Source organism: Prunus avium, chromosome 2 (genome assembly GCF_965620075.1).
Source record: "Prunus avium chromosome 2, drPruAviu1.hap1.1, whole genome shotgun sequence".
NCBI classification, from domain to species: Eukaryota; Viridiplantae; Streptophyta; class Magnoliopsida; order Rosales; family Rosaceae; genus Prunus; species Prunus avium.
Window position 1 is genome coordinate 3346400 of NC_142285.1, and position 14258 is coordinate 3360657.

Consider the following 14258-nt stretch of genomic DNA (forward strand, 5'->3'; position numbering starts at 1 on the left):
TGTTTTGATGCTTGAGTGTATGAATTTCTAGATGTTGTTGATGAACCCCATTCACTAATTGAATTTTATGATATGTGTTTGCTTCCTTTGCTTAATCACCTTAGGTTGTATGCATGTAGCTAAAGTTGAGAAGTTGTGTAAGATAACCAAGAACACAATTTCTAATTAGCAACAAATGATTGAACTTGTTTAAGTGAGCATCATGTGAATTGGTTTCTTGACAACAATTGATGAATTCCAATTCACCAAATTAATCTATCCTTGATGTGTGTTTTCCTTGATTGATTACCTTTGAAAGCATGCTTCTTGAGGTTGTTGGGATTATGTGTATCTTCATGTTTTCCTAAGCAATAGATGGATGGAGTAAGAACCATCCATGTGAATTGGTTTCTTGAATACCTAATGTAAACACCATGCTATTAGGGTTCTTGTGATGTTCATATTCTCTTTGAACTTAATGGGTTTTCCTTGCAATCGAATCGAAGTACGAACCATACCTAGGTTCGGTTATGAGGAGGGCACAAGTATTGTAGCACGAACCATGCACTTTACGTATATTAGAGAGAATCAATGCGTCTTGAGCCACGACCCATGGTCTTGATTGCGAACATCTTCATCAATACATTTAGAGTTCATCACTTGAGTATCCATGAACATGGGTAGAATTGTTTAGGGTGGATTCCGAAACCCTAGTGTTTGTTACATTTTAATTTCACTTTTTGATAATTCATCTCTGCCATTCACATTTAAATTCAAAGTCCATTTACTTTCATGCAATAGAAATAGGTCACTTGAACCAAATCAAAAAACCCCCCCAATGTGTGTGTGAGTTGCGTGTTTGACACGTTTTGTGTCTTTGTCACTGAATTTTGTTTGTTTCCGTAATTGTTTTGGACTTTTGGTCCGCGTTGTGTTCTTTCATTTTCTGTGCTGATTCCAACCGTCTAAAGAACGTGAATTTTGGATAAACGGTTGGAAAGTTATAGATCAAAAACTGGACAGAGGTCGAAACTGAAAAACAGAGAAACGAATCTGTCCAAATGGTGATAAACGGGTGATAGAAAGTGCTGTTTGTGTTTTTCTTTGTTTTCTTGTGTTGTTTCATTTCTTTTATCTTCCTTACTTCATTTTTAGTTTCCAATTTGTATTGTGTTTGTGTGTTGTGTAAAATTAGTGTTATTTACGTACTCAAATTAGAACTTATAGGAAACCGACAAGTTCTTCGTGGGATCGACCCCGTACTTACATAATCTATACTTCATTAGATTCGTGCACTTGCGGGTATTTTTAATTGGTTGTTTGCACATTAATTTGTGTCCTTTTAGGAATGCAACAAGATCCCTGGTGGTGGATCCATATACACTTCTTCTTGCAAGTCTCCGTGAAGAAATGCACTCTTTACATCAGACTGCAGTAGTGGCCAATCAAGATTTGCAGCCAATGACATGAGAACACGTACAATGTTGATCTTGGCAACATGTTCAAATGTCTCCTGGTAGTCAATTCCATATGTTTGTGTATACCCTTTGGCCACTAATCGAGCTTTGTATGGTCTATGGATCCATCAGCTTTGTCTTTAATGTTGTATATCCACCGACATCCAACTGATTTCTTCCCTTGTGGTAAAGGAATCGGTGGCTGAGTTCTAAGCGACCGGTCATTTTTGGACAGGTTGCTTGGCGACCGATCGTTCCTGGATTGCGACCGGTCATTTTTGGGCATATTGGAATTTCAACATCGCTGGAGCAAGGTGATCGGTTGCTGGGTTCAAGGCGACCAGTCGTTTTTAGGCAGATTGTTTCGCGACCGGTTGTTTTTGGCTAGCGACCGGTCGCTTCAGGGCAATCTTGAATTGTTTCTTCCTTCTCTTCACTCATCCTCTCCCCCTGAAGAGAATGGGGCGTGGAAGCTTCAAAATAGGATAAATCCTCATGGAATGTGGCATCCATAGTGACAAAGAGCTTGTGAGTAGGAGGATGGTAACACTTGTATCTTTTTTGATTTGATCCATACCCAACGAACACACATCGAATGGCACAAGGATCCAGCTTACTCGTTTGATGAGAGGGAACATGAGCATATACAACACAACCAAATATTCGAGGAGGCAACTTGAGGATGATAGGAAGAGAGACATGACGAGCCAAGGTGTCTAGTGGAGTCTGAAAATCCAAAACACTACTAGGCACCCAATTAATTACATAGACTGCAAAGAGAAGAGCATGTCCCCATAAGTAGTGAGGGACCGATTTATCCAACATGTATGCACGAGCAACCTAATTAATACGACGGTATTTTTAACTCCACGAAGTGGTAAAGAAATTTTATACGTCGTTAATTGAACAAACCGTCGTGGTTAGAGAAAATTAAGCGGGCAGTAGAGTTATAGATACCGTCGTAATATACTGTAGTTAAAAAGTCAATAAATTTATCTTTACCGTCGTGGTAAATTAATTTAATACGGCAAATTTTTTGTAATTCACGGCCATCAATTCCTTTGAATTTATGCGTTGCTGACTAAGAAAATTTGGTCGTTTTTATTCATGAGTTAACACGGTGGCTGATTTTTAAACCGTCGTCTTTACTTTCTATGGCGGTAAGTTCATAGATGCAGTCGTTGTTTTTAGGTTTTGATTTTAACTCGAAATAAAACCTTTTTAATAAGACTACGCTTTTTTAATTTGGTGCATCGTGTTTTAGAAATATCTATGCGGATCCCGGTTTTTTAGGTGTTTAAGTTATGTATCTACGACAGGTTTCTATTACCGTCGTCTTTTAAAAAACGACGATGGTTTTTTGATCTACCATAGTTGTTTTCTGGTCGTCTTTTGCCCTTTGTGTAGTAGTGATTGGCCATATGATTGCTTGCTATTCTTTTCTAACTTCATGCTCTTCTTTTCTGTACTAGAATGCATCGAGTGGAGCTTAAGCTTTTAGATAGACGTCTTTTGAATAATGAAGGCCTACTAGAAAAACGTCATATATTGACTTCTAGTGAATGGTTAGAAAATAAAGTCAAGTTTGGCAGCACTAATGGTAAGTCAACAACAGTTAAGTGGCTTGCATTTAGGCCTATGAGAGATGTAATGTCTTATTCTGGTTATGTTATCAATGGACATCGCTTTCATACAAGAGATGTTAACAGAAGCACACAAGATAGTGGTGTATCTATGGAGGCAGACACTATTTGTCAATCTAGTGCAAAAGACACATCTCAGGCCATTGGGAAAATTACTTGTTATGGGGTTATAAGAGACATTGTTTTGCTAGATTATCGCATGTTCAAAGTACCTATATTTGACTGCAATTGGGCAAACATAACGAATGGTGTCAAAGTTGGAGATGGATTTACACTAGTTAATCTCCATCAAAGCCTACATCAATTTAGAAAAGACCCATTTATTTTAGCATCTCAAGCTAAGCAAGTGTTTTACTCTAGAACTGATAGCAATTCAAATTGGTATGCGGTACTAAAAGCACCAACAAGGGGCTTTCATGATGAGAATGCTTATACGTTGTCCATACCGTTAGATGTAACAAAACTTGGCCTGAATTTTGATGATGAGAGTTATCCTTTTGGTCATTTTGAGGATACAACCTAATATCCAAGAATAAAAGGTAAGACTATGAGTCCTTAAAACCTCTTACTTTGTCAATTTATTTGGATCATTATTCTTCGTTACTGTACATTAGATATTTTATACTACTTTCTTTACTCCTTGTCAATTTATTTGGGCCATTATTCTTAGTTACTGTACTTGGTGGTTTTCTTTTCTCAAGGCTAAGACAGGACGCACTGTGAATGGAAAAAAAACAACATGATTGCTGAAGTAAGCTAATAATTTTAAGGTTTTTATTATTATTTTTAAATGTTCATTGATGATCATGTCTCATATAGTCATTTTAAAGTGCTCAAAACAGGGTTCCAAGCTAGCAAAAAAACAACACACAGTTGTTCTTGCTACAGCTATTCTACAAGTAAGGCAAAGGAGGGCTATAAGAATATCCGATGGAGTTCCTGACTCTTCAGCTACCATGCCACCCATTAGTGAAGGAGTTTCTAATCCTACTACGGAAGGAATTAATGTGTCATCCAAAGGGAAAGGCAAGTTTGGTGAATCTGAGACAAAAGGGAAAGGCAAGGTTGGTGAAGAAAATAGGAAACCTAGGGGTCGAGCACGATTGCAATATCTTAGAAAAGGAAAGAAGCTCCTAGTTGAATTCAATCCTCGAGGCCAGCCACATGGGGAAAATGCAGCTAAGTTTGCTTCTCTCCTTGGTGCCACAGCATGGGAGTTGGTGCCTATAACATTAGAGAATTGGAAAGATATTTCTAAAGACTTCAAGCATCAGTTGTGGGAGCACGCTCAGGTAATTTCAATTAGCTATGTTTTCTTTCTTTTTTGGGTTAATTACTCTAGACATCCTTGAACTATGGCCCCAGTTGCAATTGGGTCCGTGAACTAATTTTTGAGGCAATGAAATCCTTTAATTAGACAATTAGTTGCAATTAGGTCCTGCCGTCCAACTCTGTCAATTTGTCCGTCAAAATGAGGGGTAAAAACATCCTTTCGAGTCTGAAGAAAAAAACTGAAGGGTTCAGGGTTCTTCATCGCCATCTTCATCTTCCTCTTCTTCATCGCCATCTTCACCACAATTGATGCAGATCAACGAAACCGTAACCCTAATTCCTGGTCTCCCAAACGACGTCGCATCACTCATTCTCTCCTTCATCCCCTACTCCCACCAAGCTCGCCTCAAACCAACCTGCAAATCATGGAAGCTCTTCCTCTCCTCCAAAACCCTAATCGCTCTTCGCCAAACCCACCGTAACCTCTCTCACCTCCTCTGTATCTTCCCCTAGACCCCTCCGTAGCCTCTCCTTATCTCTTCGACCCCCAAAACCTAGCCTGGTGCCCCATTCCCCCCATGCCTTGTAACCCCCACGTATATGGCCTCTGCAACTTTACATCCCTCTCCATTGGCCGCCCCCCCTCTACGTCATTGGCAGTTTGCTCTTCGACACTCGCTCGTTCCCGATCGATCGTCCCTCGCCGTCCTCTGCTGTCTTCCAATTCGATTTCAACACTTCCTCGTGGGACTTCCTCGCCCCGATTTCAACACAATAAAAAAAAACTTCTTCGTCTCCCTCTCACTCTCGTCCTCTCGTCCTCCCCAATTTACCATCAGACCACAACCAACAACCAACCCAAAGCCACCCACCACCACCACTCCAACCCCAATCCCATCTAATCCCCAACTCAGACAGCCACTCTCTCTCTCTCTCTCTCTCTCTCTCTCTCTCTCTCTCTCTCTCTCTCTCTCTCTCTCTCTCTCTCTCTCTCTCTCTCTCTCTCTCTCTCTCTCTCTCTCTCTCTCTCTCTCTCTCTCTCTCTCTCTCTCTCTCTCTCTCTCTCTCTCTCTCAGACAATCCAAGGCAAGCCTAGTCGTCATTCGCATCACCACCATAGCCGGATCATAATGAAACACGCCAGTCTTGGCCATTTCGGTTGATTTTAACCGAGGACTCGGAGTTGTTTCCGGCGATGCTGGCAAGCCGAGGGCAAAGAGCGAAGATGTTCCAAATTTGGTACTGGGATCGACGGACTATTTGGGCCCCGACCCGGAGACCGTACAGAAGCAGATTAAGGTTGCAGAATTCAAGGTCATGGATGCGATTTACGCTGGATCGAGTGCCTTCTACACGTCTCCACCCCCGAGCTCAGTGCCTTTGCCTGCTTTTTTGGGAAGGAACGGCACGGCGACGAGCGATCTACATCGGTTGCTGCGACTCGATTCGGTCTGACCACTCGGCGGCATTCGATGGCTGGAAAGCAGGGGAAAGGGTCTGGCTTGGCAATCATTTTGTCATGTTTTGCAAGTTCTCTCTCCCGCCGTTGGTTTGAGTGTTCTTTGGATGCTTATCTTTGTTGTTGTTGATGCCAAGCCTCTGGTGCTGATGGTGGGAAATGGGTCTCGAAGTTTTTCTTGTTAGAAATGGTTTTGGGAATAATATAGGTGCCCTGCCCCTCCAACAAGGCTGCTGCAATTTCATTTCTTGTTGGTAAATAAAAGCATCTGTTAAAACGAAAACCTCTGGCTCACACAAGAAGCCAGCAGCACTGCAAGGCACAAGGCTCAATCCTGTGATCAAATAAGAAATGGACATTATTATTTTTGAAGGGTTGCTTTCGGTTGATTTTGGTTTCTGGGTTTTGGGTTTAGCTATGTGGGGATTGAATGATCAAATGGAATTGTGGGTTTTTCTGGGTTTTGGGTGCCATTGTTGTCTCTGTTCTTTCTTGTTCTTCCTATTTTGTTTTGTTCAAAATGACGAAAAGTCAAAAATACCCCGAACAACAAGAGCACGTGACACTCACATGGTCATTTCGACAGATTCAGTTACGGCAGGACCCAATTGCACCTTATTATCTAATTAAAGGACCAAATTGCCACAAAATTTAGTTCACGGACCCAATTGCAACTGGCGCCATAGTTCACGGACGTCTACAGTAATTAACCCATAAATTTATTGTTGATGAGTGTCATAAGAAGTATGCATTACAAAAGATGGCAAAGCTTTGGTGAGATCATAGATGTAAATTACTAAAAGAAGTGCGGAAACGAGGAGAGCTTGTTGGTATTCAACGTGCTATAAGGCAACGTGATTGAGGAACACTATTTATGACGGGGGCTTTTACTGCTTGCATGTTTCGCGTCGTGAATGATAATTCACGACGTGCTTTGTGCACCGTAATAGATTTTGGTGTAGAGATTCATCATGACTAGAGTTCTTGAGTAATAAAACAAATCTCAAATTGAAAAAAAAAAAAAACACAAATCCATAACCTCATACATGGAAGAAAACAAATCCTCCATAAAAAGAAAATTACATGGGTCTGATGGTTTGATGGAGAAAGGATCACAGTGGGTCTGATGCTATGATGAAATTAAGAGAAAATATTAAAATATTAAAAATTATTAAAAGAGGGAAGAAAAAAAATTTGCCAAGATTCAGTCCAAGGCGTTGAATTTTTTCTCCCAGGCTCTGCAACAGACATCCTCACTCCAGATTCAATACCAAGTCGTTGAATTTCTACTCGAATCAAGGCCTTTCACACCACCCTCGTCGAACTCGACTGAATCACCCCACTTGGGGACAAAGATGAGGAGACGCTCAGATTCCGACTTGGGGACAAAGATGAGGATTGGATTTTAGAGAGAGAGAAAGATATCGCAATGATGAAGCAGCTCCAGTGCACGCGATGTCTTCCTCGCGTTCGTCAAAGCTTTTTCGTTTGTTTTCTCAGTCACGTGTATTTCACGTGCTCTTTAATAAGAAAGGGGTGAACAAGTTATCAGGTCATTCAATCTCAACCCTTGATTTTTAAAATGAAATATGAGCCCTCAGATGATTGGCTGTATTGGTACAATCGATGCACCACAGAATTTTCGATAGCGACAATTTGACAACTTGACCACTTGAAAGCTATGCCAACAACCATGATAAGCTTTCTTTCTCTATTAATTTCTGTCTTTCTATCTTTCATTGAGTACCCTTTTTCTCTTTCTCTCTCTCATTTCCGCAGAAACCTAAACTGCAGCCATGCCTTTGGGACGAGCATTTGAATCTGCTTCTGTAAGCCTGTTGCTTAACAAGTTGGCTACCCAGGATGTAATAGATTTTTTCCTCAAGTGGGAACTCGATGGTTCCCTATTAGGAAAGCTCAAGACGAACCTACTAATAATTCATGCAGTTCTCAATCATGCTGAGGAGAAGCAAATCAAAGACTTACATGTCAAAGCTTGGATTGAGGAGGTCAGAGTTGCAGCTTATGATGCTGAGGACATTGTGGCTGAGATCGCCAATGATGCTCTTGAATCACAAAGCAGCAACAACAAGGTATTGAACTTTGTCTGTGACTCTTTCAATACAAATGAAATAGTCAAGGAAAAGCTGGACTTTAAGATGAAAGACATTGGTAATGCTCTTAATCCCTTTCGGGAGCGTGTTGAGCCAAAAATGAAAAAGATCATAGAAAGACTAGATGAAATTGCAAAACAAAAAGATATTCTTCGTTTGAGAGAAGATGTTGGTGGGGTATCATTCGGGATTGATAGATTGCCAACAACTCCAATGGTTAATGAATCTCGTGTTTATGGCAGAGAGTTTGATAAGGAGGAGATAATTAAGTTGCTGGATTTGGGCAAGGAAAATGATGATGAGGTTTCCATAATTCCAATTGTCGGCATGGGAGGTATTGGAAAGACAACACTTGCTCAAATTGTGTACAATGATGACACCGTGGCTAGGCATTTTAATTTGAAAGCGTGGACTTGTGTATCTGATTTATTTGATGTCGTCAGGATAACAAAAACACTTGTTGAGTCTGCCACAAAGAAAACTTTGAGCACAGACAATCTGGAATTAATTCAAGAAGATCTGAAAAGATTATTGAACAAAAGGAAATTTCTGCTGGTTTTGGATGATGTCTGGAATGAGAAGTATGAAAGTTGGGACGAGTTACGAGTACCTTTCACAGTTGGTGCTCCAGGGAGTAAAATTATAATCACAACACGCTCTCAAAAAGTTGCATCACTTGTGGGCACTGTTCTACCTTACCATTTGAAGGCACTGTCAGAAAATGATTGTCTGTCATTATTTGAACAAATTGTGTTCGGAAACAGGAATTTAGATGTCTATCCAAACTTGAAAGCGATTGGCAAGAAAATAGTAGAGAAGTGTAAAGGGTTGCCTTTGGCAGCAAAGGCACTTGGGGGTCTCCTACGCGCTGAACCTCAACCGGATGAGAGTTTTTGGAATGACACCTTGAATAGCAAAATTTGGGAACTGCCAGACAACAACATTCTACCAGCTCTAAGGTTAAGCTACTATCACCTCCCTGGGATTTTGAAGCGATGCTTTGCATATTGCTCAATGTTTCCTAAGGACTATGAATATGACAGAGAGATGCTAATCATGTTATGGATGGCAGAGGGTTTTGTGCAGGAGCCGGAGGGAAATAAAAGAATTGAAGATGTAGCTGGAAATTATGTTTCTGAATTATTATCAAGGTCCTTCTTCCAACAATGCATCAATGACAAGTCACGATTTATGATGCACGATCTCATCCATGATCTAGCTCAATCTGTTTCTGGAAAAACATTTTTCAGGTTGGAGGAAAATGCAGAGAATAATAGCGAGCCCACAAAAACCCGTCACTTATCATACATTCGTAAACATGAAGATGTTTTTCAGAAATTTGAGCCATTCAGCAAAGTTGAGTGTTTGCGAACCTTTCTACCGTTAGACCCATTGCAAGGGTTCAGACTGAGCAGCTTAACCCCCAAGGTTCCTCGTGATATGATGCCAAAACTTAGATTCTTGCATGTGCTATCCTTTAGTGGTTATCTCATAGCTAAGTTGCCAGATTCAATTGGCAATTTGAAAAATCTTCGGTACCTCAATCTATCTCATTGTGAAATAAAAGAGTTGCCTGAGTCAACAAGCAACCTATACAATCTGCAGACATTGATATTATTTCGATGCGTATCTCTTACCACTCTGCCTACAGATATGGGAAACCTAAGGAATTTACGGCATCTCAATATTCTAGAAACTAGGCTGAAGAGTATGCCTCTGAGAATGGGAAGATTGATTAACCTTCAAACACTCTCAGATTTTGTTGTGGGGAAACACATCGGATCAGGGATAGCAGAGTTAAAAGACTTGTCACATCTTCGAGGTTCACTTTCCATTTCTGGTTTGCATGAAGTCAGTGTTGGGGATGCAATTCGGGCGAAAATGCATCTTAAGCAACACCTTGATGAACTAATTCTGGAATGGAGCAGTGATGATGATTCGCGAAATGAACAAATTGAGACAGATGTATTGGATGCATTACAGCCTCATGAAAACCTGAGTAAACTCACCATTAGCTACTATGGTGGTAGAAAATTTCCAAGTTGGATGTGTGATCCTATATTCACTGGCATGGTACACCTGCATCTCAAAGGTTGCGCGAAATGCACATCTTTACCATCCCTTGGCCAACTGCCTTCTCTTAAAGATCTTGTAATTGAAGCAATGGATGGAATAAATCATGTTGGGCTTGATTTTTATGGGGATGGTGATGCTTCCACAATTCCTTTTCCATCTTTGGAAACTTTGAAATTTGAGAACATGAAAGAGTGGGAGGAATGGTCATCTTTAGAAGATGGAAGACTTCAAGGAATTCCTGGCCTTCGCGAGCTTTCTGTATTCAGATGTCCGAAGTTAAGAAAGTTTTCTCATGGATTTGCTTCCCTGAAAACACTGCGCATCAAGTATTGTGGGGCTTTGACTAGTTTTTCTCATCATCCTGAACTTGGAAACTTAGAACCTGTACAATTCCCTAGCCTTCAACAGCTTGTTCTTGTAGATTGCAAAGAGCTTGAAGATCTTCCTGTTACCCTGCCTTCATTGGAAGGTCTTGTGATAGATGGTTGTGAAAAATTGGCTGCACTTCCAAGGCTAATGGGACTTTGTACATTGTCCGTGTTAGATTCTAATGCTGAATTACTGGGATGTATGAATGAACTAACCTCACTGACCTCTCTGCACCTGAATCATATTTCACATGTCAAGTCACTGCCTGAGGGCTTTATACAACATTCCACAAAGCTTGAAGAATTGAGTCTTGATAGCTTTTCTGAACTTGTTCAGTTGTCAAATGAGCAAGTTGGACTGACAGATCTTGCATCCCTCCAACGCTTGACAATCTCCAATTGTCCTCAATTTGTTGCTTTTCCCAATGAAGCTGATAAGCTGCCTCCTGTGCTTAACTATTTGAGTTTAAAACATTCTGAGAGCCTATTGAAGTTTCCAGATGAGCTTTACAAACTTAATTTTCTTACAGAGTTGAGGATTGAATGGTGTCCAAAGATTGAATCATTTCCAGATACAGGGTTTCCCTCCATGCTTAAGCGCCTTGTAATCGGTGAGTGTGGCGGTCTTAAGAGCCTTCCGAAGGAGGTGTTACACAACAACAATTGTCTTGAGTATTTGGACATACATAAATGTTCCTCTTTGATATCGTTTCTTGAGGAAGGAAACTTGCCTACTACTCTGAAATATATGAAAGTTTACTACTGCAAAATTCTGACATCACTGCCTGGGGGTTTAATGATCAAAGACAACATGACTCTTCAGTTTTTGGACATAGACAACTGCCCCTCTCTCATGTCCTTCCCAAGTGGTGAATTACCCACAACACTAGAGCGTCTTGAGATTGGTGATTGCTCTAAACTCCAGACCTTACCATTCAACCTTGTCAACCTCGTAAATCTTGAGACCTTGGAAGTAATTAGATGCCCCCTTCTTGAGCATTTTCCAATGGGTGGGTTGCCAACCAACATGAAGTCAGTTAGAATTTCTGAATGTGAGAAGCTCAAGTCCCTACCTGAGTTTATTTACAAACTCAAACGGCTTCAAAAATTGGAGATATCTTTTTGTCCAAGTCTCATATCCTTGCCAAAGTCGGGACTGCCCACCAATTTAAGATTACTGACAGTTACAGATTGTGAAATGCTTAATCCCATGGATGAGTGGAAACTTCACAAACTCAAATCTCTTCATGATCTCACCATCGGTGGATTTCCCGGCCTCGTGTCGTTTTCAAATGAGTATCTTCTTCCACACACTCTAACCTCTCTTGTTGTCCAAAGACTCCCTGATCTTGAATCCATATCGGAGGCGCTCCAGAATCTCACCTCACTTCAAAAATTGGTTATTAGTGAGTGTGATAAGCTCCAATCTTTGCCAATGAATGGGCTGCCAGCTATGCTTGGTGACCTAACAATTCGTTATTGTCATCTTCTTAAACATCGGTGTGAGCGGGACAAAGGAGAGGATTGGTCCAAGATTGAAAACATCCCCTATGTAGAGTTGAGGTAGTTTTGTAAGTTGTGCTTTCTGATTCCCTGAAAAAGTGGCATTCATATGTTTTCGTTCCCTTTACAATGGCATTCATATTTAAGCATAGCCTTACACATCCTGTAAACCCTTTATTCTCCATGCACTTATGAGTTGTAAACAATCCATGATTTACACCCAACTGGAGCCCTAAAATATATGGAGGTTTGCTTTTTAAGAAGCTGCTTCTTACTACTCTCAACTTCTTTGCACCCCTGCATCCATGATTTAAAATTGCATCAAATAAAAGTACCAAACTCAGGGTTGTGCATGGATGTCTGTGACTGCCAGAGGATCCACAGCCTATATTCTCTGCTATGCAGACAGTTGCAGGCTTGCAGCCAAGAACCCCTGAATATGGTACATGATTACAAAGACACAAGCAATGTATTAAACTGTCAATATTACTCTGCACATTATGTAGCAGATACTTTTTCCGTATAGTGATAATTGAACTGAATTCTTTCTCTTTCCATATTTAGGAGTAAATATTATAAAAATCTTGTGAGTTTGGGATCATAACCCATAATCTGTCGCTTTAAGGACCTTGATATTTTATAACAATTGTAATTGTAATTGTAAATGTAAAGAAAAGATTTTTACTAAACGTAAAAATGAAGTAATGTATTACAAATTTATTTATAGGTTAAAATTGCGCACATAAATAGTTCAAATGGTATTTGTGGAAATTATCACAAGTGCAGAGGTAACTGCACTTAACCATTTGAGCCGCAAACATTTTGTCTTTGGATATTCTTTTCTAACACTTCAATTTTCTATTGCACGCTATAGTTGTTTTTACTATGAATGGACAAAGGTACCACTTGTGCCATGTCAGTGGCGCATCCGGATGTTGGAAGAGACAAGAGAGGAGGGAGTGACAGATAAGGGTGATCAGCGGGTTGAAGGACTCTTGGTTGTTGGGACGGGTTAGGCGTTACGGGGCTTGGGAATGTTGGGGATGACAGAGGAGGTTGCCGGTAGAGATGAAGAGAGAGGAAAAGAGCATTTAGTTTAGTCTTCTGCTTTTTTTAATTCAATTTTAAATTTTTATTAATAATTTATTTCACTTAAGAAAACAATGTAGATCCCATGTGTGCCACATCATGACTGAAACGGATTTTCTAACAATCAATCTAACTGCAAAACTACAATGCAATAATTTTGAAAACACCAAGTATGGTACTTAAATGTCAAAATTGAAAACACGATTCTTCAAATAGCTCAAATACGGAAAGGATGTTGTGTCTGTTAGGGGCAAGCACAATCCTGATTGGATTGGTTTTACCAGAAAACATTGGCAAAATTAATTACAATAAAATGGTTTTGGTTTGGTTCAATTTTGATAAAATTAATGAGGAAACCAAACCAAATTGGATCTTTTATTTAAATTCTGAGAGAGCTTTAGAGAGAGGCTCCCCCTTCTCTCTAGAACTTCTCTCCTTTCCCACCGCCCTCTTCTGAGCTGCTGGTGTCTGTGCCGTCGCCCTTCGGGGCGGCTCCTCCGCCACCTCTTGTGTGGCTTCTCTGCCATCCTTTGGTGTGGCTTTCTTTTCCTTTTTTTTTTTTTTTTAGTTTGCTTTGGCTTGCCCTCCCTCTCATGTTTTTCTAGTTGTAGGCCCAGATCTCCTCCATATCTCCTCCCTCACTACTCCATTTCACCTCTCTCACACTTTTTCCCTTTCATACACTCACCCCCCATCAGTCCTTTTCTCTCCCCCTCCCAGGAAAACTCAAACCCTAAAATCCTCCTCTCTCCCTAGAATTTTTTTGGTCGTCTACTTGTTTGTTGCTGCTGCTGTTTCTCCCCTACAAACCAACCTCATATCTGAGATCAGGTCATGGAGGTGCTGGCTTTGTAGTTTAATGGTCCATTTGGACCAATACTTGCTCCTGGATCGCTTGAGCATGATGCATGTTGGTGGCTTGCTCCCCCAAACCCACGTTCTACAGATCCCCTTTGTTGGTTCCCCTGAACCTTCTTGTTCTTCTGGCTATGACGGCTGCTTGGTGTTTCTAGGGTTTTTGTATTTTGGGGTTTTTTGGTTGTTTTGGGCCTTTTTGTATATTGGATTGGGGCTTGTATTTTGTTTAGTTGGGCCTTATTTTATATTTCTCACTTTTGTATTGGGCCTTTATGTAAAATTCTATGGTAATACTCTATGGTAATGACATGTTCATTCCTTTGACCAAAAAAAAAAAAAAACCAAACCAAATCAAACCAATTATGGAAGATTATATTTGGTTTGGTTTGGTCCTAAACCCAATCCTTTTTCCTTCAACATTTCTTTAATTTTATTAGTCC

The 14258-nt window shown here is 40.4% G+C and overlaps 2 protein-coding genes and 1 pseudogene across 3 annotated transcripts; all 3 read left to right on the forward strand.

Moving 5' to 3' along the window:
* Positions 1 to 2909: 2909 nt before the first annotated feature.
* Positions 2910 to 3602, forward strand: LOC148296265 (uncharacterized). Its single transcript, XM_088248145.1, has one exon. The coding sequence runs from the start codon at positions 2910 to 2912 to the stop codon at positions 3600 to 3602; it is 693 nt and encodes a 230-aa protein (XP_088104271.1).
* A 283-nt stretch (positions 3603 to 3885) lies between these two features.
* LOC148296266 (uncharacterized) lies at positions 3886 to 6971 on the forward strand (annotated as a pseudogene).
* Positions 6972 to 7517: 546 nt separating this feature from the next.
* On the forward strand, positions 7518 to 12046 carry LOC110744751 (putative disease resistance RPP13-like protein 1). 2 transcript variants are annotated; one of them, XM_021944748.2, is made up of 2 exons: positions 7770 to 7903; positions 8167 to 12046. In XM_021944748.2, exons 1-2 carry the CDS (start codon positions 7797 to 7799, stop codon positions 11933 to 11935), a joined length of 3876 nt encoding a protein of 1291 aa, XP_021800440.2. In that variant the 5' UTR covers positions 7770 to 7796; the 3' UTR covers positions 11936 to 12046. The 2 variants fall into 2 exon arrangements, with proteins under 2 accessions (XP_021800439.2, XP_021800440.2); XM_021944747.2 differs by having other exon boundaries at positions 7518 to 12046.
* Positions 12047 to 14258: the final 2212 nt, after the last annotated feature.